The sequence below is a fragment of the Sitophilus oryzae genome, unplaced genomic scaffold (genome assembly GCF_002938485.1).
Source record: "Sitophilus oryzae breed Bouriz unplaced genomic scaffold, Soryzae_2.0 scaffold_1430_pilon_pilon, whole genome shotgun sequence".
Taxonomy (NCBI): Eukaryota; Metazoa; Arthropoda; class Insecta; order Coleoptera; family Curculionidae; genus Sitophilus; species Sitophilus oryzae.
In genome coordinates this window covers 238,904-260,312 of record NW_022146094.1, presented here as the reverse complement: position 1 = coordinate 260,312, position 21,409 = coordinate 238,904, and the positions used below count along the sequence as shown (strand labels likewise).

Below are 21,409 nucleotides of genomic sequence, written 5' to 3'. Positions count from 1 at the left end.
TACAGTTTGATTTGGATAATTTAAATATTTTTAAGTATGATTAACCATATTCCATAAGAAATGTATGCACTCAATCCCAGTATCATACTTCTTCAGCTATTTGTAAGCTCCTGATGGACACATGCCATCGACTTCGAAAATTTATCGATAAATAATTTTGTTACAGTTTAATTATGATAATTTAATTAGTTTTTAGTACAAATTATTGTATTTCATAAGAAAATTATCCTCACCACCTCAGTATCACACTTCTTCAGCTACTGGTAAGCTCCTGATGGACACATGCCATCGATTTCGAAAATTTATCGATAAATAATTTTGTTACAGTTTAATTATGATAATTTAAATAGTTTTTAGTACAAATTATTGTATTTCATAAGAAAATTATCCTCACCACCTCAGTATCACACTTCTTCAGCTATTGGTAAGCTCCTGATGGACACATGCCATCGACTTCGAAAATTAATCGATAAATAATTTTGTTACAGTTTAATTATGATAATTTAAATAGTTTTTAGTACAAATTATTGTATTTCATAAGAAAATTATCCTCACCACCTCAGTATCACACTTCTTCAGCTATTGGTAAGCTCCTGATGGACACATGCCATCGACTTCGAAAATTTATCAATAAATAATTTTGTTACAGTTTAATTATGATAATTTAAATAGTTTTTAGTACAAATTATTGTATTTCATAAGAAAATTTTCCTCACCACCTCAGTATCACACTTCTTCAGCTATTGGTAAACTCCTGATGGACACATGCCATCGACTTCGAAAATTTATCGATAACTGATTTTGTTACAGTTTGACTTGGATAATTTAAATAGTTTTTAGTACAAATTATTGTATTTCATAAGAAAATTATCCTCACCACCTCAGTATCACACTTCTTCAGCTATTGGTAAACTCCTGATGGACACATGCCATCGACTTCGAAAATTTATCGATAACTGATTTTGTTACAGTTTGACTTGGATAGTTTAAATATTTTTAAGTATAAATAATTGTATTTCATAAGAAAATAATCCTCACCACCTCAGTATCACACTTCTTCAGCTATTGGTAAACTCCTGATGGACACATGCCATCGACTTCGAAAATTTATCGATAACTGATTTTGTTACAGTTTGACTTGGATAATTTAAATATTTTTAAGTATAAATAATTGTATTTCATAAGAAAATTATCCTCACCACCTCAGTATCACACTTCTTCAGCTATTGGTAAGCTCCTGATGGACACATGCCATCGACTTCGAAAATTAATAGATGAATGATTTTGTTACAGTTTGATTTGGATAATTTAAATATTTTTAAGTATGATTAACCATATTCCATAAGAAATGTATGCACTCATTCCCAGTATCACACTTCTTCCGCTATTGGTAAGCTCCTGATGGACACATGCCATCGACTTCAAAAATTTATCGATAAATAATTTTGTTACAGTTTAATTATGATAATTTAAATATTTTTTAGTACAAATTATTGTATTTCATAAGAAAATTATCCTCACCACCTCAGTATCACACTTCTTCAGCTATTGGTAAACTCCTGATGGACACATGCCATCGACTTCGAAAATTTATCGATAACTGATTTTGTTACAGTTTGACTTGGATAATTTAAATATTTTTAAGTATAAATAATTGTATTTCATAAGAAAATTATCCTCACCACCTCAGTATCACACTTCTTCAGCTATTGGTAAGCTCCTGATGGACAAATGATTTTGTTACAGTTTGATTTGGATAATTTAAATATTTTTAAGTGTGATGAAGGCTACACCATAATTGAAAATGGTTGAATAAGCTGAAAATGATGATGATGAGATGACTAGTCTTAATAAAAATAATAAAGTAAATTGTGTTTTTTAAATAAATTCAACGTATTTATATTTAAAATACAAATTTTACACAAAAACTTTTTAAAAGCTTTACGTAATATATGAACGCCTCTTAAATATACAATACAATTAATGAAAATAAATAAAAACCCCAATAAAATTATTTTTTGGTAAAAATTAAATAAAAATAAAAGCCAAAAGACATCCATTGATACCAATAAAAATACGATGATTACAGACGACAAAAATTGACGGTAGAATTTTTTTTATTACTTAATCTAGGCGGTTATATCATTTCTAATTTTATATCTGGAAATGCAACGAGAAGTACTGAGCAAATAACGCTTATCTGGCAGTTTCGCTTGTGCGTACTATCTGTGGTACTATATTGGCTCGTACGACGGTAAATAATAATTATCAATAAAATTCAAAATGGAAAGTATGCGTGTATGCGTATGCGTGAGCGCCTAGCCAGGACCGGATTCGCCTTCAACTATACAAGGTCTTGCAAAAGTGCAGTATAAGAAAAAAAATGCGTTTCGTATAAACGCAGATGTAAACTGTGTACTAAGGACGATATTTCAGGAAAATATGCTCTCTTATACAGCGTGTGCCAACACAAGTGTGCCAAACAAACTACAATATGATAAAAAAAATTAAATTAAGATCGTTGTCATTTTATATGTAAAATTATATGGGGAATGTCATCGTTCGTCATTTCCAAGCCAACTGGACGCCGTTTTTTTTTCGATCAAATGTTAGAAATTTTGAATTGAAGTTGAAGACAGTTTTTTTAAGAATTAGGAATTTTGAAACAAAAGTTTAAAAATTCCTAATCCTTCCGAAGATGTGTGGAAAAGACTGAATATTCGCCATTTTATTTTTATTTTTTACTCTACTTTAGTAGATATAAAAAAATAAATTTTCATTGCTATTTTTTTCAAATCGACGTTTCATTATTGAGCTGCCGTTATCAACTCTATTTTCGGAGCTTCTGAAGTCTCAAAATCAATGATGTATCGCAAAAAACTTTGGGTGCGAGTGTATTTTTTAAAGAAGTACCCTGTATATTACAGCATTTTTGGGTTTCTTCCTAATCACTTTACATAATTCTTGGTTATTATTAAATTTATTTTGCCCAGTTCCAGAGAAATAAATTAATGAATGAAAAATAATTTTGCAGGTTTTGTATACAAATTAATTAAATATACAAAATATATTATTCTTGTTTTTTTTAATGAAACATCCTGTATATTAATTTGCTAAAATAAGCATTTTTGTATTAAAATTGTTTCAAAAATTTTAACGATTAAAACATATAAACAAAAATGTAACAGTAAAAAAATATAATTTTTAGGGAAATATTTTAGTCCTATACTGTATTTTATAGAACTAATAGATAATCTATCGATTCTATCGTTAATCCCAGCTAATCTAGGACAGAGTTTTCTTTTATTGTTGTACTAATCCCCTGTATATAAACGAAAATCCATCAGATATCAAATGAATGACTATGCGATGTGATAATAGCCAATATATTCGAAAATATAAACATATTATTCTTTTTAAAATAAAACAAGACGTGTATCTTTTATATAAAATTGATGATGATATTTTTCATAGCAAATCAAAATCAATATAAATCAGAAAGTAGCCACAGTTTACAAAATATACTATTTATTTACCACCATCATCAGCAAATAAACAAAATTGTCCGGAAAATATTATATATATAATTTAAAAAATATGTACAATATAATAATGAAAATATACATATTTATAAATAAAAAATAATCCAAATAGTCTATGCCACCTGAATAAACGAAGAAAAACTTTAAAAATTTGCATTCACCAGACAGTCAAGAAAGTTTAAGGTATTTATTTTTATAGACGACAAATTAGCTTTGGTTGTTGTAGCTTTTGATAAAGAAAAAAAGGCTACTTGAACCCTTAAGAAGAAGTGGATACATAACACTATGCAAGAATAGTCGAGAATAAAGGCCTCTACAACTGAGTAAGGTAAATGTACCACTTATTCTTATCAGAAATGATCGAAAAGTTGAGTAAATCGATACTTTATGTTAATTAATAGCAATAAATAATATTTTTTGCCAAATTACTTATACAAAAGTTGTAGGAAATGTAATTCTCTACAAATCTGTGTATAGCCTTTTTTGAGAGGGCGCGGGCGTACAAAATCCAGGATAAAAAGGATAAAACTAACTGCTATTGAAGAACAAATCAAAAAACAAGAGCAGGTCTTAGTCTTGCATTTAATAAGAAGTCTTTTTTAATAGATTTTTACTAGATGCTCTTTCTAAATAAAACTTTAAAGAAAGAAATTATTAGAAAATTTTAATTCTCGAATTTTTTTATTCTTATGTGAAATTTTGTTTTCTAGTTTAGAATTTACTTAAGACTTCGTAACAGCACTAGAACTAAATGACAGCACTAGAACTAAAATGACCCCTCCCACGACCAACGTCCAAAATTAATGATTACGCTGAGTAATCGGCAAAAACGATTAACTCATTCTGTCGCTATTAGAATTCATCTAACAAACCTAGCGAAATGCTAATGCAGGCCAATGCACCTCGCCAAACGAGCGGAGGTTCCGACTTGTCGTTCAAGGTTGAAGAAAAAAATTTGCAACTCGTTCTCGAACAACTTTTCTAGCTTGCTAGATCTATTATCTAGCTTTAGATAGAGTGTGTGACCGGCAGAGGTCTTTGGGCGACAATGAGAAACATTATAACGAAAGTAGACTCCAAAAAGATATCGCTAATTACACACATGGCCAAAATTATTGTATATATCGTTTAAAAATATACGGAAAGGAATTTAAAGAATCTTTTTTATACATAGTTTTGATAATCTGTAGTAAACATTTTTTTTTGTTAAATTGGATAATAAATAATGTTTATCGTTCAGACCCAATATTATTACAAATTCTTGCACATTTCGATTTGTGGTCGTTTGGGTTTCAGAAGAAATTTGACCATTGTTTTGGCCTTAAAATGCCTAGAAACATTATTTCACAGCTTAATAGAGTCAGAATAGTAACACTGTCTCAACAGGGCTACCGGCAAGTTGCAATCGCTGAAATTGTAGTAGTTAACCAAAAACCGATGTTTCGCCAATATTAAAAAAAATCAGAGAGACAAACGTGGTTACAGACCGGCCTAGAGGAGGTGGAAAGAGTTACTACTGCTGTGCAAGACCGTCAAATATCCTTAATTGCACGACGCAATCCCCTGCTTTCTAGTACAGCTATTAAAAATGAGTTAGCTCGCCTTGAAGGAGTAAATGTTTCAAGAAAGACCAGGCAGAAAGTCTTATACACCAATGAAGTTGCCATCGATAAAGTTTGTATACCATTTCGTCGTAGATAAGTGCATCTCGTATATGGTAGAAGGATCAAACTAAACACATACTAAAAACTGGAGTAGCTGTAAAATATCGACATCACACGATAGGTAAATAATGGATTTTAATACTGCAGAAAAATAATGTCAAAAGGTACTGGTTTAAAAAAATTAAGATTAAAGTTAATTAATCAACTTTTAAGGTATAAAATTTGGTAGGTGTTAATAAAATAGTTTGTTTTATTTACCTATGTTGTTTTATTTATTCCTGTGGAATATTACAAAATGCGGGTAGTTTCATAAAGCTTAAAAGTAAATAATAGTTCTTTTTTATATTTTTTTGGTATGTAGTGTCTTGTTCTTGTTTGTTTTGTATTAACACATACCGTTTTTATTAAATAAAATAACTCGATTACATTTTTTCAGTTTTATACAGTTTTTTCACAATATTTTGAAGTAATCACTTGTCATCTTGTCAATCAAATTTTAAATATTTCCTGCTATGCGTTCCAGTTGTACCAACTTATTTCTTTGTAAAATAAAATAAACTACTTTGAAATTAAAATGACAGACACATCTATCACTGTCAACGATCTTCTCGTTGGACAGACTATGTACATTTTCTTGGCAGTCGTTGGCATCAGTTGACTATAATTATATGGCAGACATAGACAGTCTTCTTCGCAGTCATTACCAGTCAGTTAACAGTAAAAACATATTTTGGTAGTACATTAAGTGTGGCACCTCTCGGTTTTGATTTATTTTATACTTTCAGTCAAAAAATACGCGCAATTTTCGCAAAAATATATATCATTAACCTCATTAGATAAACCGATATGCAGTGTAACACTTTTGAACCTCGGAAACTCGAAAATATATATAAAATACGATTATTTTGATTAAGCAAACATTTTGAAAGCCGCATGATACGAGATAAAAATTATTTATTTTGTGAAATAAAGACGATATTTTTTTTTATCTTTTGCATGACGATGTCAATGCCTCCTTTATTAAATATTTACGAATGATATAAGATATTTTCCCTCGTTAAAGTATTGTCTGGAATGTCCTATTTAGAGATTTTGAATTCGGTTACGTCAATTGTTGCATAATTTGTTTTAGTTGATTTTGATGTTTAATTTGTTTTATTTTTTTTTTGTGTATCACGGAGAAGATTGGGTACATTGAGGTTTCAAAATGTTATTTAACAAAATCTAATGTAATGTACAACAAAATGGTAGACAGGAAAGACACTCTCATAAATAACACAACACTGGGACAACTAATACACTGTATATTCCGAAATTTTGCGAATCATGAGTAAAGGTTTAAGAACCCCATATAATGAATAGAGTTATTTTTAAACACCTCGTTTTCTATGACGAAGAAGAATCGTTAAAAATGAACCCCGGAAAGAAGAAACGGACCAAAACAAAGACAATTTATTCAAACTGGTTTCGTTTTTTTCTAGGATGCCTTTATATCGTTTCGGACCACTGATCCTGCTGCAAAATTACCTGCATAGATCCACTACAAAAGCCGAAATTAGTGATGGTTCGAAGAGAAAATATCGATACATCACTAAAAATTAAGTAAAAATAACTACAAAACCGGAAATCGCTACCCAACCAGGATTGTTATGTTTTAAGTATTTTATAACCAATTTCGGGAGACGATAATGCAATTTTATCGTCGTGTATAAAACAATATTTTTTTCCAAAGCGAGTTACGTTTTAAAAAATATTCAGAAATTATTATTTCAAGGAATTTATTAGAAGTAGAAAAAATGTTGTGCTGGGTTGGCGTTGCTTTCTATGTAGATAATTTGACAAGTAAATAAAGCTGTCTCTTTAGTTGTCAGATTTGAGTCAATATTTTTTAATTCTCTTTCGTGTCGATTGCTGATTGAACTGGAGACAGAAATCGCTCAAAACGAAATAAGTAAATTACCAACAGATATTGGGGCTGAGGCGGCAAACGCCATATCCCAACTACTTCCATTTAAATCCCGAATAACTTATGAAAAGGAATACAAAAATTTTCAAAAATGGAAGCAATTAAAAAACGTGCGAGAAAAAATAAAGTTTTTGACCTATCCTCGCTGTTAAAGTACTATTTTAACTACTATTTTTGATAGATATAAGGCAATTTTAACAGTTGCTATGAAAAAAAAATCAACCCTGTCACCAACTAATTGCATAGGGTGTCCTAAATTAGAGGGTAACCAATGAAACCTCGGAAACTATTTTCTGAAAGTTTCGTAATTTTATGTCCAATAAAATGACGTTTTTAAAAAATAAAGACGATAAAACTAAGCAAGAAATATTCTCTGTTATTTACCATCTAGCCAGTAGACAAATTTCAACATCTCAACAAATAGTATTTGAATATCGATACTTCGATTTATCGATAGTTTTCCACATCCCTACCCAAAAGCTGCCGAATCGAAAACTTCCTGCTTCGCGCTCTCAGGACAAAGAACTTATAAGTTCTGGTTGAAGGTCAAACGTCAACTTTTTACCATTTTTTTTCGGGTATTCGATTCCTTCTTATTACGAACCCGCAATTTGGCAGCGCGAGTGTGAGGTCATCGGCAGAGCGTAGGGCAGCTTAAATTATATTACCATACGGGCTGTTACGTCACCTGGCGCAATGGGGAAGTGTATGTTATGTCACAAGGTTAAAGCTCAGTTAATACAAAGGATTGGAGAAGAGAAACGTTTACTCGGCAGGTAAAAGACTACAATATACTAGCGTGTACCCGAGACTTCGTTCCCGTCGAATTAATTATATGTAATGGTGATGATAAAGCAAAGCAAGAATTTCCATTAACAAACAAACTGGATCAAATTTTCTTACATTTATGTCAGCATGAGAAAAAACAATATGGCGATATTATTATATAACTTGGTAATATTTGAGGGGTAGTTTCATCTACTTGGAATTTGACTTTCAAAAAATCCCTTTGCAAAAAATAAGCTTTTTAAGTCAAGCAGCTTAAGCAGAATCGTGGTTAATCAATTACCCAACTTTTTGGAACACCCTGTACGATTTTTTAAAAAAATTTCAAATTATGTAAAAAAACAAAATAAATTATGCGTGTCCAAGCGTTCTGCCGAAAGATTACCCGTTTTTTAAATAACAAATATTGTAATATTTGAGGGGCGTTTTCACCCTCTTGGAATTTGAGACCCTCCTTATTGAACCTCTACACTGAAAATTTGAGACCCTCCTTATTGAAACCCCGCCTTATTGAACCTCTACACTCCACAGTCAATCCGTTTGCCCAAAATCAGTCAGTTTATAATCATCTGCTGATGATGCTAACATGGTTAGCGAAACGCGCGTCCAGTGTAAAAGAAAAAGTGTTTTGGTGTATTGTCATAAAATAAATTGGAATTGTTCGAATTATCAATAAAAAAATTCAAAATGTTAAAATTATTGTTCATTGAAGTTTGACGATGAAATTTAAACGGTTAATTTAGTAGACTTATCATAAGAAACAATTTTTGTAGATCAGTGAATTTCGTACAAAACCTTAAGAAATTTCTCGCCCGAGAAAATCAAAAATTTTCCTTGATTTAAGTAAGACTATAAGAGAGTAACTAAAGAACTAACCTCTGTAAAACCATCTCAGATACGGGATTTTGTCAAAACTCTGGGACAATAATACGAATTAGCTGAAAATATGTAAACAAGGATTACACTGGACGATTTCACTGCACATAAGATACATTCAAAACAAAATACGTAATTTTATCACCTATTATCCTTTTATTTGTTTATTTTCAATCCATTTCTCAATAGCCCCACCCAGTGCACAATGAACTTGTAAAAAATCGCGAGGATTTGCGCTGCGAAATCTTATAATAGACGTGGACGTGTTTCCTTGTTTTAAAAATAGTTTGCCAACGAAAAAACTGGAATAAGAACATGAATAAATCTTTTGTGAATTTTAAAAATAACCAATGACTTTTGCTAGCATTTTTTTCGGTTTTTGAGACACATTATTATTAGATTTATATGCACCAGGAGGATTAAAAAAGCAGTTTATTTTAGACTTATTTTCATCATCATCATTGTCAGCTTATTCAACCATTTCCAATTACTATGTAGCCTCCAATCACATATTTAGATAATATTGTCTTTGTAGTTGTGCCCATGCTTGTCTATTGTTGGCTATGAGAGCCCAAGTTGTTCCTGTTAATTTCCTTATATCATGGTCCCATCTCAGGTTTGGTCTTCTTCTAGGCTAATTCTTCGTGGGTACCATGCTGTAATCTTTGTGGTCCATCTGTTGTCCATCCTTCTTGCCAAGTATCCTGTCCATTGCCACAAGGAGTGAAATGTTCGCTGAAAGGTATTGCGCGACTGTGGAACGAAATATACTTTGATTGACTTAGATTTTCTATTTTGATTAGTTTACAAATTTTATCTTTTTCATAAATTTCTTCCTGGGAAGGGTAATAACCCCCATTATCCCTCTCGTCTATGTGCCCCTGATATCATCAGCGAATCTTAGATGCTTAAGATATTCTCCATCTACACACACCGGAAAAATCTAGGGATGTCATTTTATTAAAGTTAAAAATAAATGTTTTGAATAAACAACCACATATTTGTAGGCCGATTATTTCTACTTCGATTGAAACAAAGTAGTCACAGTAGTTATTTCTAAATTTGGGATATTTGCAGAAGTGTTTGTGCATTTTTTGTCAAATGTATAAAAAGCACCTAGCATCAATTGTTTGAATTTAACCTGTACTGGCTATATTTTGATGATAACTGGCCAGAATTCATTCAAATAACTCTGTTTAGTATTAAACGACGTAATGGAGTGTAGACATCTTAACAGAGACGAAATGCTAAGGGCCATGGGTATGCTGGAAGCTGGAATGCGCCAAATCGACGTAGCTAGAGCATTAAATACAACGCAAAGTGTAATATCGCGATTAAGTGCACGCTACCGTGAAAGTGGTGATGTTGCTGAAAGGCACACAGGGCGACATCGCATTACTACCCCTCAGCAAGATCATTTTTTACAATTAAATGCTCGACGCCGAGCACCAGAGCTTAGTTTAATTCTCCAGGAAACACATAATGTAACCGTTAGTCCTGACACTGTTCGCAATATATTAAGAGAGGTCAACTTAAGAAGCAGACGCCCCTGGAGAGCTCAACCCTTAACGAGAAGAAATCGAGAGGTACGATATTTGTGGACTCAAGATCTTACGAAGAAGTCTTACCCTGGCCGGCACAATCTCCTGACCTCTACCCCATCGAGCACGTATGGGACGCGGTCCAAAGAAGAATTTTGAGAATGGGTATGCCTCGTGAAACTCGTAGGGATCTGGTTCGGGCCGTGAATGCAGCGTGGCAGGCTGTACCTCAAGAAGAGATCGACAACCTGATCAGGAGCATGGAGAGACGATGTAGGGCTGTAATGAACAGTAGAGGAGGCCATACCCTTTATTAAGTAAAAATGGTTTTATCTTTTTTTAATTCACAGTTTAGAATAAAAAAATGTGTGAATTTTTGAGTTCAATAAAAATCAAGGTAAATTTGAAAAATTCGGTAAATTTCGCATTTTTATTTCCAATACGTCCTGTAAACTATTTGTTTATTTTAATTTTATTATATCAGAAATGCAAATAATAAAATTACTGACGATGGCTGGATAAAATTGTAATATCCCTAGACTTTTCCGGTGTGTTTATTTTTAATCCTTTCTTGGCCCAGTCCAGTTGACCGAAGATTTCTTCTAATATTGCTGTAAACAGCTTTGGGGATATTGTTGTCCTGTCGTTCTCCTCTGCCAGTAGTATTAGAGTTTATTCCGCAGTAAATAAACCTTCAAGCATAACAAAAGAACAACAACACAGCCTCTTTAAAATACGCATAAATATCAATGAGGTGACTGTACCGTACGAATCTGATTTAATTGACGTCCATCTACATACATACATAAGTCGAATTAGACGTAGGTATATCTAAACCAGCTCCAATATTATGTCGGTCTCTCTTCTAGCTGTTCAACGAACCGTGTACGAATTTGTAAGTTAAATTTGCAATTCTGCAGAGTAGGAGGAGGTTTGGCATTGAAAATATCGTTAACCTCATCGGATGATTGCATAATGTTATTGCGTTTCGCCTTTGGCACGGGTGCGAGCGAGATAGCGAGCGAGAAACGCGGAGATGGACGACTTTGACTTAGAACTCTAGCGTTCGCGCGGTTCCTGTTGGCCAAAATTACATGTACGCGGACGAAACAGTTCGCCGATTCGATTTTGGGGGCCCCGATATACCGGGCGAACCAAAATAATTTCTTAATATAATATGAATAGGGTTTCCTTGGCTATTTGAGCAGCAGACTTACTAAATGCATTTTATCCCATTCGAATTAAATGGTGAAAAGACCTTAGACTTTCTATGTGTTGTATGTCCATCTGCGGTAGACAAGCACACAGAAGTATGTCCTTGTGTGCTGTAAACATACAGCTGTTTGTTTGTCATTGCCAGATGGAAGAGTTTTATTTTTCTACTACAACTTATTTATTTTTTGAATAATACTACTAAAAATAATGAATGGAACCACAACTGAGGACCAAAATGGGTCTCCAAATTATTAGACATTTAATTATTCTCAAAAGAACAATCTTGATTATCACGGGGTTTCTAACAGGACACTATCTCCTCAACGAACACCTCAGTAGAATGAAGTGAAGAAACAAGGGCGAATGCCGATTCTGAGTTGGCTGACGTCTTGGTTTCAGATGTTCGGTTTCTTTGTAATATAGTATTTATAAACCTTTGGCAAAGGGCCCCGTGAAAAGTTCAATCCCTTCAAATTATTAGACATTTAATTATTCTCAAAATAGGTTAATAATTTAAATAAATTGAATCTGAAAATCTGAAAGTTAAATAAATTGAATCTGATTTTTGGCAAATATTTTTATTAAAACTGTCTTCTACAATCGCTTGATCATCGTCATCAAGCGGCCCAACCCTCGTGAATCTTATGAATAATTCAAGATTGGTCTGATAATTACTTCTGCATAGCTAATTTTTGGTATACTTACTTATACGAATGACATGTAACGTGTAACATTTTTCCGTTACAATTCGAAGTTGATATACTGGACGATAGCCTTATTCTGTGTGTATATATTTAATTATTTTTTGATTTCAACTATTATTACTTAGATTACAGAGAAGAAATTTGAATCTTTTGGCTGTAGAATGTGTGTAATCTATTTGAAAAAAAAATAATCTACAAGTAGCGATTGGGTAATGGTACCTAGACGAAAAGGTCACCATTATTGCCAACAAAACTTAACAAATATTACCGGGAAAACATGAGTGAAGGACGACGAAAGCTCAATCTTGAACTTTAACGCGTTATAATAAATGTTGGCGACACAGATCTTGTACGACAACGGCTGATTCAATAGGCAAAGATATATAAAGAACCAAACTGTTAATAAGTTGAATAAAAACCACAACAACATACGCGTTGAAATACCGCGACAAACACGATTACAAGGAAGTGAATATTAAATTTGATTAAAAAAATCGTTAATTCGATTATCTTTTACGCACTACGAAGCCTAAAGGTGTGTTAATTCTCAATAAAAAATATCATTATCATCTACAGTTCATACGAAATAAACAAAAAAAAAATAGTGTAAAAAAAAAAAAAAAAATTATAAAATAATAAAAAAAATAAAAAAAAAAAAAAACACTATTAATTAGTAAAAATATCCTTAAATAGTATCCAGTATCCATTCTCATTTTATATTATTACTCAAAATTTCTATTGTATTCCATGGTAGACTATAATAAAAGATAGACTTCATATTCTGCAACTGAATAATATACCATTTAAAAAAAATCACCGCAACATGGCTACCAATTTATAATTTGGTAGCAGGTCAGTTTCTTTTTTCATCCCAGCTCAAAAATTGTATTCATTTCCGGAACTTTTAATAACCGTTAGACTACTATTATTAATAGATCGTTAAATTTAAAACATGAAATTGTTCTCAGGATTTTTTCTAAGCCATTTTATTGCCATATGTACTCAGGCAGGGCAGACACTAGCATACATATGTTGAGTTGTCTAATCGGAAGATAACGAAAAATTCGTTATCTGAGTCTGCCACTTTGATAATTTTGACCTAAATAAAATCTATTGCGTTAATTTTTGCGTTTTTTTTGAGTACTTGAATGTATTTTAAAGAATATTGGTACTTATAATAATAAGGAATCTAAAAAGTTTATTTTAATTAATTGATATAAAGCAAAAATGTTATCTAAGTTAAATTATTTACTTTATCTCACTATCGTAACAAAATTTCTAGTAACTTATTCCTGCTTCTAAGAAAAAAGAGTCAAAGTTTATTAAAACAAAGTTGAAACCTAGAAGTGACCTTTACTTTTTAGTTATCATTAAAATATAACAAGTATAAAAATATGGACTTTCTATTAAAAAAAATCTACTTTTTATCGATATTTTTTATCTAAATTTTGTAATATAGGATAACTTTGCCATACAGGATAAATAATATTACTTAAAGTAAAGTACCATATACAATCGAAAAAAAAACGGCGTCAAAGACGGCTCAAGTATGACAGTCGATGAAGGTTGTAATTTATTTTTATATTTAGTAACAATGATTTTTAAATGGGTAGTTGAAAAATATAGAAAAAATATTTTTTTCGAAATAGATTTGCGTGTCTGGAAACGTTTTATATATTTTAAATCTTTCTATAATCAGTGTTAATTTTTATGTGAACTTTTATTCAATGACATCTAGAGAGTGACCTTGCCAAAATTGTCATCGATTGTCATTCCCCAGCCGTCTTTGACGCCGTTTTTTTTCGATCACACGGTATTTTCGAGGGTATTTTGTTTATTACTATATCGAAAAAAAAGGTTTTCAAGTTGACTTCGAAATGAAAATCGATGCCATTCCTTATACAGGGTGTCCCAGAAATAAGTGCAAGTATTTTAACTGGTATAGTTCAACCCCAGAAACACGCCTATAAGGTTTTTTTCGCGAAAAAAAAATTTGAAAAAGGAATTTTTTTAGTTAAAAACCATAATTTCGTCATAATATGGCAACTTAGGTATTAGATTAAATTTACAAGAAAGAAAATCCAGATAAGATCCAGTGGTTCTCAAAATTTTAGCAAAAAGTCATTTTTTTTTTGGAAATTTTCAAAGTAAAATAACTCCGTTATTTTGGACTTATTTGAAAAACGATAAGGAGAAAATATGTTTCTTTTATCGAGATCTACCACCCCTAAAATACTTGCACTTATTTCTGGGACACCCTGTATAGTTATCCATAAAAAATACAGAATATATTTCACTCCTTTCTCATAACGTAATTTTAAAATTTACTATATTTTTTATTTACAACCAAGGTTTTGAATTGAATCGTGATATTGATTACAACAAAAAAAATATTATTATTAAATTACATTCAATAAAATCGATCAATAGTCTCTTAAATCGACTTGGTTTCGTATCAATAGACTCACCTTTCATTTCCATGATCCCAAACCAATCCAAAAAATACCGGGCGAATCAAAAGGTCACCATCTGATTTCCGCAAACAAAAATTCCGTACGCAAAATCTATAGTCTATCTCTCGCAATTCAACCGTTCATAGTCACTCTCGTTACGCGTCTCAGTCTCTCTATAACTTAAATTTTTCGCGATCCCGACAAAATCAACCCAATAAGTGATAATTATTATTATTCACGCACCCAATTGCACTTGTGTGTATTTTTGCAGGTCGCCTAATTCTGGCCAACCAGGAAAAAAAGTCGAATGGTGAACGGTTGGCGCCGCCGTTGCCAAATTTCGCCGGCCCGTCGTCGAGAGAGGACGAATTTTTTTTATCGGGCCAATATTAGTGCGGAATAAATAGACAGAATAGCAATAGGCAAATAAAACGGTCGTTTTGTTGATTAAATTAGTGTGTTTCGTGTGCACTCGTGTTGATTCAAAATTTAGAAAGTTGAATTTTTTCTTTATTTATATTTTCGGTTTATTTCTTTTATAAATTATATAGTTTTGATGGGCTAGACGATCCTCTGAGAGTAGGTCTTAGCGGAGCAGAAGCACGGAGATGCCTCCGAATGCTCCACGAAGGACTTGCTCCAGAGGAAGCAAAAGCGAAAACACTTATCCGAAAAGGGGAGAGTAAAGAAACCAAGAAACAACCTGACTCATCTCCATCAAAGGGCAAGAGAGGGAGCGAGAACCTCTCACCTCTTCTCCGGCATGGAGAGAAAAAAGCCAGGATGGAAAGCCGTCCAACACCGGGAGGCAAGCAGAAACGTATCATCAGCTTTGCCGCTATTTCTGGATAAGTGAAAATGGCGGTGCTGCCAAAGGATTTCCCAGTGGTTGCTCTGACCACCGACCAGCAAACGTTGAAAAAGAAGAGGCTGTACTGGACGAAGTAGTGACGATCGGATCGCAACACAACGATCTACAAAATGTGGGTCAGCTGGGGCATGATCCTCATAGATTGTGTATCTCAAGAATCGGCGAATAGGTTAGTGGAAATCGCACCTAACCTTAAAAATTGGCAAGGGCCGGAACTGGTTGCAGTGAAGGGAGAAAACATCCCTAAAGTGGCAGCCATCACGGTCTTTCTGCCGAGGATCAAGGGGAAAGACACCACCTACCTGCTGAGCCGTATCCAGGGTTAGAACAATGTAAGGACATCGAGTTGGCGAGTTATCAACTCGAGGGAGAAGGGTCATGGTCAGGTCCTCACAATAGGAATTGACCTCAAATCAAAGGAGGCAATAGAGAAAGAGAGAAATATCCTCTATTATACAGGGTGTTTCAAAACAAATGCGAAAAACTTCAGGGGGTGATTCCTTGTTCAAAATAAAGGGGAGTTTGCTTTATAAACGTTGGGTCAAAAGTCAACCATTAGGGAGATATCGCGGTACAAAGATGGCGGAAAAATAATGTTTTTATTTTTTATCTTGAAAACGAAAAGAGATAGACTAATGAAATTTTATGGAAGCATTACTGTTATGAAAAACACCTTTCTGGTAATTTTTTCACTTTTTTAAAATGAGTGGAAGGGGTTGAAATAAACTACCCCTATCATTCTTGTTAACGAAATTTAAAGAAAAATCTTATCAAATACATGCAAAAAAATTAATTTGGATAGTTTGGTTTGTTTAGAAACTTTTTTATCTCTTGATAAAGTTCTCTGATAAAGAATCTAGTGGGCTGCTGTAATTCTTTTAGGAAAAAATCTAGTCGGCCGCTGTTACTTTTTAGGATGTTCCTAATATTATTTTATTTGATATTACTCTACTGCAATACCTTATTATCTAGATGATTATTATTATCGTTATTATCACTAGATTCTTAATCTAAAAATGTTTTTTGTCCTGACATGTAATGCTTTACATTTTATTTTTTAATTTCAAATCGGTGAGTTTTATCAAAAAAACACAAGAGATAAAAAAGTTTCTAAACAAACTAAACTATCCAAATTAATTTTTTTGTATGTGTTTGATAAGATTTTTCTTTAAATTTCGTTAACAAGAATGATAGGGGTAGTTTATTTCAACCCCTTCCACTCATTTTAAAAAAGTGAAAATATTACCAGATAATGTGCTTTCATAACAGTAATGCTTCCATAAAATTTCATTAGTCTATCTCTTTTCGTTTTCAAGATAAAAAATAAAAACATTATTTTTCCGCCATGTTTGTACCGCGATATCTCCCTAATGGTTGACTTTTGACCCAACGTTTATAAAGCAAACTACCCTTTATTTTGAACAAGGAATCGCCCCCTAAAGTTTTTCGCACTTGTTTTGAAACACCCTCTATATACAGGACAACACCGGTATCGGGTCTAAGGAGAGACCAAGTTAAAGAGGTGGAGGAAATGGAGACAGATCCTCCAGCCTCCACCTCACGGGTTCCTCAGCCGGAGGCAAGCTCCTCGACTGTGGAGAGCGGCACGGAGGACCAAACTCCAACTGTGGAACCGTGGGCCAAACACCAACCGTATAGTGTGTACCCTCGGAGGAAGAACTGTTGTCAGAGGAGGATGGGAAATACCCTGTCCCCTCTACAACAGACGTATGATAGGTTATAGACTGTGTGATGACCCAACGAAGGGGCACAATAGATCTTTAAGGTCGCAGTGCTTAACAATCCGATTTTTGTGATTATGGGTTTATACCGGAGTAAATAAAAACTTTGTTTTTTGCAATAAATTCAAAATACACTGTGGAAAAAATGAGACGGGCATTTTGGATAAAAAAACACTTTCCTGTAATCTTAGATGTATTCCCAACATTTCATTTTTTGAATTATCCTATTATCTCTATTCTTTTATGAGCTACACATTTTTAAATAAAGTACTGATAATTTTAAAATCTTGAATTTGTTGAAAATGGAGCTCTCAATGTCCACCGTTATATTGAGGATGTCCTCCAAGAGGTTGTCGTTCCATTAGATCATTTCATTGGAAATCAGTTTATACAGATGCATGATAATGCCAGGCCCCACGTTGCAAGTGATAACGAGTTAGGAGTACGAGTAGTTAACGAGTACCTGGGTGAGGTTGGACTACGAAGTTTGGAATGGCCTCCTTGTAGTCCCGACCTGAATCCATCGAACATTTGGGCGATGAACTTAAAAGAGCTGTTCGTCGTCGTCCTATTCCACCACAATCTTTACAAGAGCTATGGCTAGCATTAACGGAGATTCCTCCGTTAATGCTTGCTATATTTTTGTTACAAATTTATTCATTATCATCATCATTTTCAGCTTATTTAACCATTTCTCATTATGGTGTGGCCTCACATATTTAGATATTCTCTTTGTAGTTATCTCCCCTCATTGTTGTCTATTGTAGGCTATATGCGGGCCCAAGTTATCCCTGATAATTTCTTAATATCATAGAAAGAAATTGCTTTATTGTCATAAAAAAAATTTACAATTTTGTTGACAAAGCTTAAAAAAAGAATATAAAAACATACAAAACTTCACTTAACAATAGAAAACATATAAAACTAACAGCAAACATACAAAACTAAAACAATACTTTATACAATTATAGAAATTGTACATTGTCAAAAATTTATTTAATTAAATATAAATAAAATATACTATATATAATGTCAATACTAAATTTAAATGGATAGAAAACAAAATCATTTCTTAAATTTAGTGAATGTGTGTTAAATTTAGAACCCTAGATATTAATAAAAAAATCGTTAACCGCGTAAAAGGCTTTCTCCAGTAAGTATGATCTCAAGGCTCTGCGAAATGCAGGAAAGGATGAAATGGAATTAATTTCAGATGGCAGATGATAGTGCATTTTTTTTTGCATTGTACAATTGGGAACTCTTTACTAACTCAGAGTGAGGGGTTGGCAGATACATGTTATGCTCTGCGTTCCTAATTGGATAGCCATGAACTGGCTCTAGAGAAATACTCGATACGTGCTTGCGAACTAGGCAGACGGATTCGAGTATGAATAGGGAAGGAAGAGTTAATATTTTATATCTTCTAAACAAGTCCCGGCAGTGAGCACAACTGGTTAGCCTCAGTGAATATCGCACAGCTCTCTTTTGTAATTTGAAGATACGCTCAAATTGAGTCGCACAACACGCACCCCAGAATGGAAGTGCGTATCGGAGATGCGACTCATAAAGGGCATAATAGACTGTCCTAGATGTTGACAAATTAAGCACATTAGCAACTGATCTAAGTGCGAAACAGGCAGAACTTAATTTTTTAGCTAAAGCATCGATTGCAAATCCCATTTTAAATAGTTGTCCACAACAAGGCCTAAAAATTTCACAGAATCAACGACGTCAATGGTGGTATTATCAAGTTGAAAAGGTAGCAACGTACTTTTATATGATAAGACTTTAGTTTTAGAGACGTTGAGACACAGATAATTAGAATCGCACCATGTTTTTATGTTGATTAAGTCACTGGAAATGGTTCTATGAAGTGCCGTGGTGTCCGGGCTGCTCCATGTGAAACAAGTATCATCCGCGAAGAGACAGATTTTACCACTGATGTCCAGACTAGCAATATCGTTGATAAACAACAGAAACAAAATAGGACCTAGCACTGAGCCCTGAGGTACTCCGCATTCTATTGGCTTGCAAGAAGACACAGTCTTATCAACCCTCACACGCTGGTTTCTGTTGTTAAGGTAGGACTTAAACCATTCAAGAGGCGTTCCCCTGATACCATAGTACTGCAATTTGTTAGTAGGATGTTATGATTAACACAATCGAAAGCTTTTCGAGAAATCACAGAAAATTGTTGCTGTAACGAGACGGTTGTTCAGACTGGAGTATACATTATTAAACAGCGAAAACATAGCGTCATTTGTACATTTGTTACTCAAGAACCCAAACTGAAGGGGTGAGTATTTTGTATTTTAGAAGAAATGATACAAGCCCCTTTTTAACCAGTCTCTCCATGATCTTCGATAACGTGGGAAGGAGTGCAATTGGACGACGATAGTTGGAAGCTTGCTCTTTATCACCTCATTTATGCAAAGGAATAATTATCGCCGACTTAAGGCAATTTGGAAAGCACCATCTTCAAATGACATATTAATTAAGGCTGAAAGATGGTTTAATGTACATTCCGGCATACTAGAGAACATTTTAAGAGTAAGTCCGTCAGTCCTGCTGAAGATTTATTTTTAATATCATTTAATGTATTTGCAGCTCTGCCCACCCCACAGGCGTAAGGAAGAAACTGGTGCAAATTAACATTATAGTCAGAGAGAAATGATAGAGAGGATCAAGGGAGGGTGAGATGAAGTATTCACTATATTCTTCGCCACATTTACAAAGTAATTGTGTTTAGGTCCTCAGGTGAAGTTGAGGTTATGTTGGACGAAGAAACCTTACTCCTCAAGTCATTCATAATCGACAATGTTTCTTTGGCAATATTACCGGACTCAGTCAACCTCCTATTGTAATAGATGTCCTTGGCGGCTTTTATAGTCTTATGGTAAATTTTTCCTGTAAGTTTCACGTACTCGTGAAAGAAGACACTATCGAGAATTTTTTTAGGTGAGATAAAGAGCGCATGTTTTTTGCAGATGTACGTAGGCCCTTAGTAGTCCAGGGTTTATGATGTTTAATTTGACATATTCCCATCTCAAGTTTGGTCTTCCTGTAGGTCCCTTGATTTCTCGTGGGTACCATGTCGTAATTTTTGTGCTCCATCTCTTGTCTGTCCTTCTTGCTAGGTGTCCTGCCGATTGCCACTTGAGAGATTTGATTGTGTGCATGAAATCGACAAATTTATTCATCATCATCATTTTCAGCTTATTCATCCATTTCATTCTCTCACCATTCCCTCGCATATTTAGATACCCTCTTTTGTATTTGGGCCCATTTCCAAATTTTTACAAAAAACACCCTGTATACGATATACATATTTTTTTTATTATTTTAATCAAACTAAAAGTTATTGAACTATGTGCAAATATTTATCGATTTTATAAATAAATATGTTAGTCAGCAAATCTAACTAGTTTAACGATAAGCTAGATAAATTGCATAAAAAATAAAAATACATCAAACAAACTTCTGTATGAATGAAAATGCAGTTGAATGAGATGGAGTAACTATTATTTAGCGAATTAACTAATAGATAAGATAAATGTTCTTACTACTAATACAAATATAAACAAATTGACGTAAATAAATGCACTGTATTTAATAACATTATTTGGAATATATAATTTATAAAAAAATAAAAAAATGGATTGTTATTTCAAAATAGAAAAAATAAAAAAGAATGGAAGCAAATTGATTGTATTGTGCACCTCTTTCTTCAGTTAGAACTCATCATACAGTCCCAGGGCCTTGACAAAAGCCATTTTCTGAGACGGTTTTAAAGAAGTTAGTTTTCCATCTCCGATATCAGTCGTACCAAAGTTTATAGTACGAATGGCTGTCGTCTCAGCGCAGTCAGTGGTGATGAGGTGTTCTAGTGTTTTTCCATTTTCTCCTCAGAATCTACCGTTGTCTCTTAGCTTCAAACTTCTAGGGTGTTTATTAAGGAGGCTGTTAAAAACCCCGTAACAATCCAAAGATTGTTCTTACTAAAATCAAGGAAAATTTTTGAGTTTTCTTGAAAAAATTTCTTCAAGTGT

General features: G+C 33.3%; 1 protein-coding gene across 2 annotated transcripts in view; it reads right to left on the bottom strand.

Annotated features, from left to right (window-relative positions):
- The window catches only part of LOC115876248 (zinc finger protein chinmo-like), a 111,705-nt gene that overhangs the window by 44,673 nt on the left and 45,623 nt on the right, over positions 1-21,409 (bottom strand). The window contains exon 1 of one of the 2 annotated variants that reach the window (XM_030891955.1): positions 14,763-15,003. The exons of the other annotated variant lie outside the window; for it this stretch is intronic. Within the exon in view, the coding sequence (XP_030747815.1) occupies positions 14,763-14,775 (13 nt within the window). The 5' untranslated portion in view covers positions 14,776-15,003. Of the gene's footprint in view, positions 1-14,762; positions 15,004-21,409 lie in introns of those variants that run through there. 2 annotated transcript variants of the gene reach the window in all.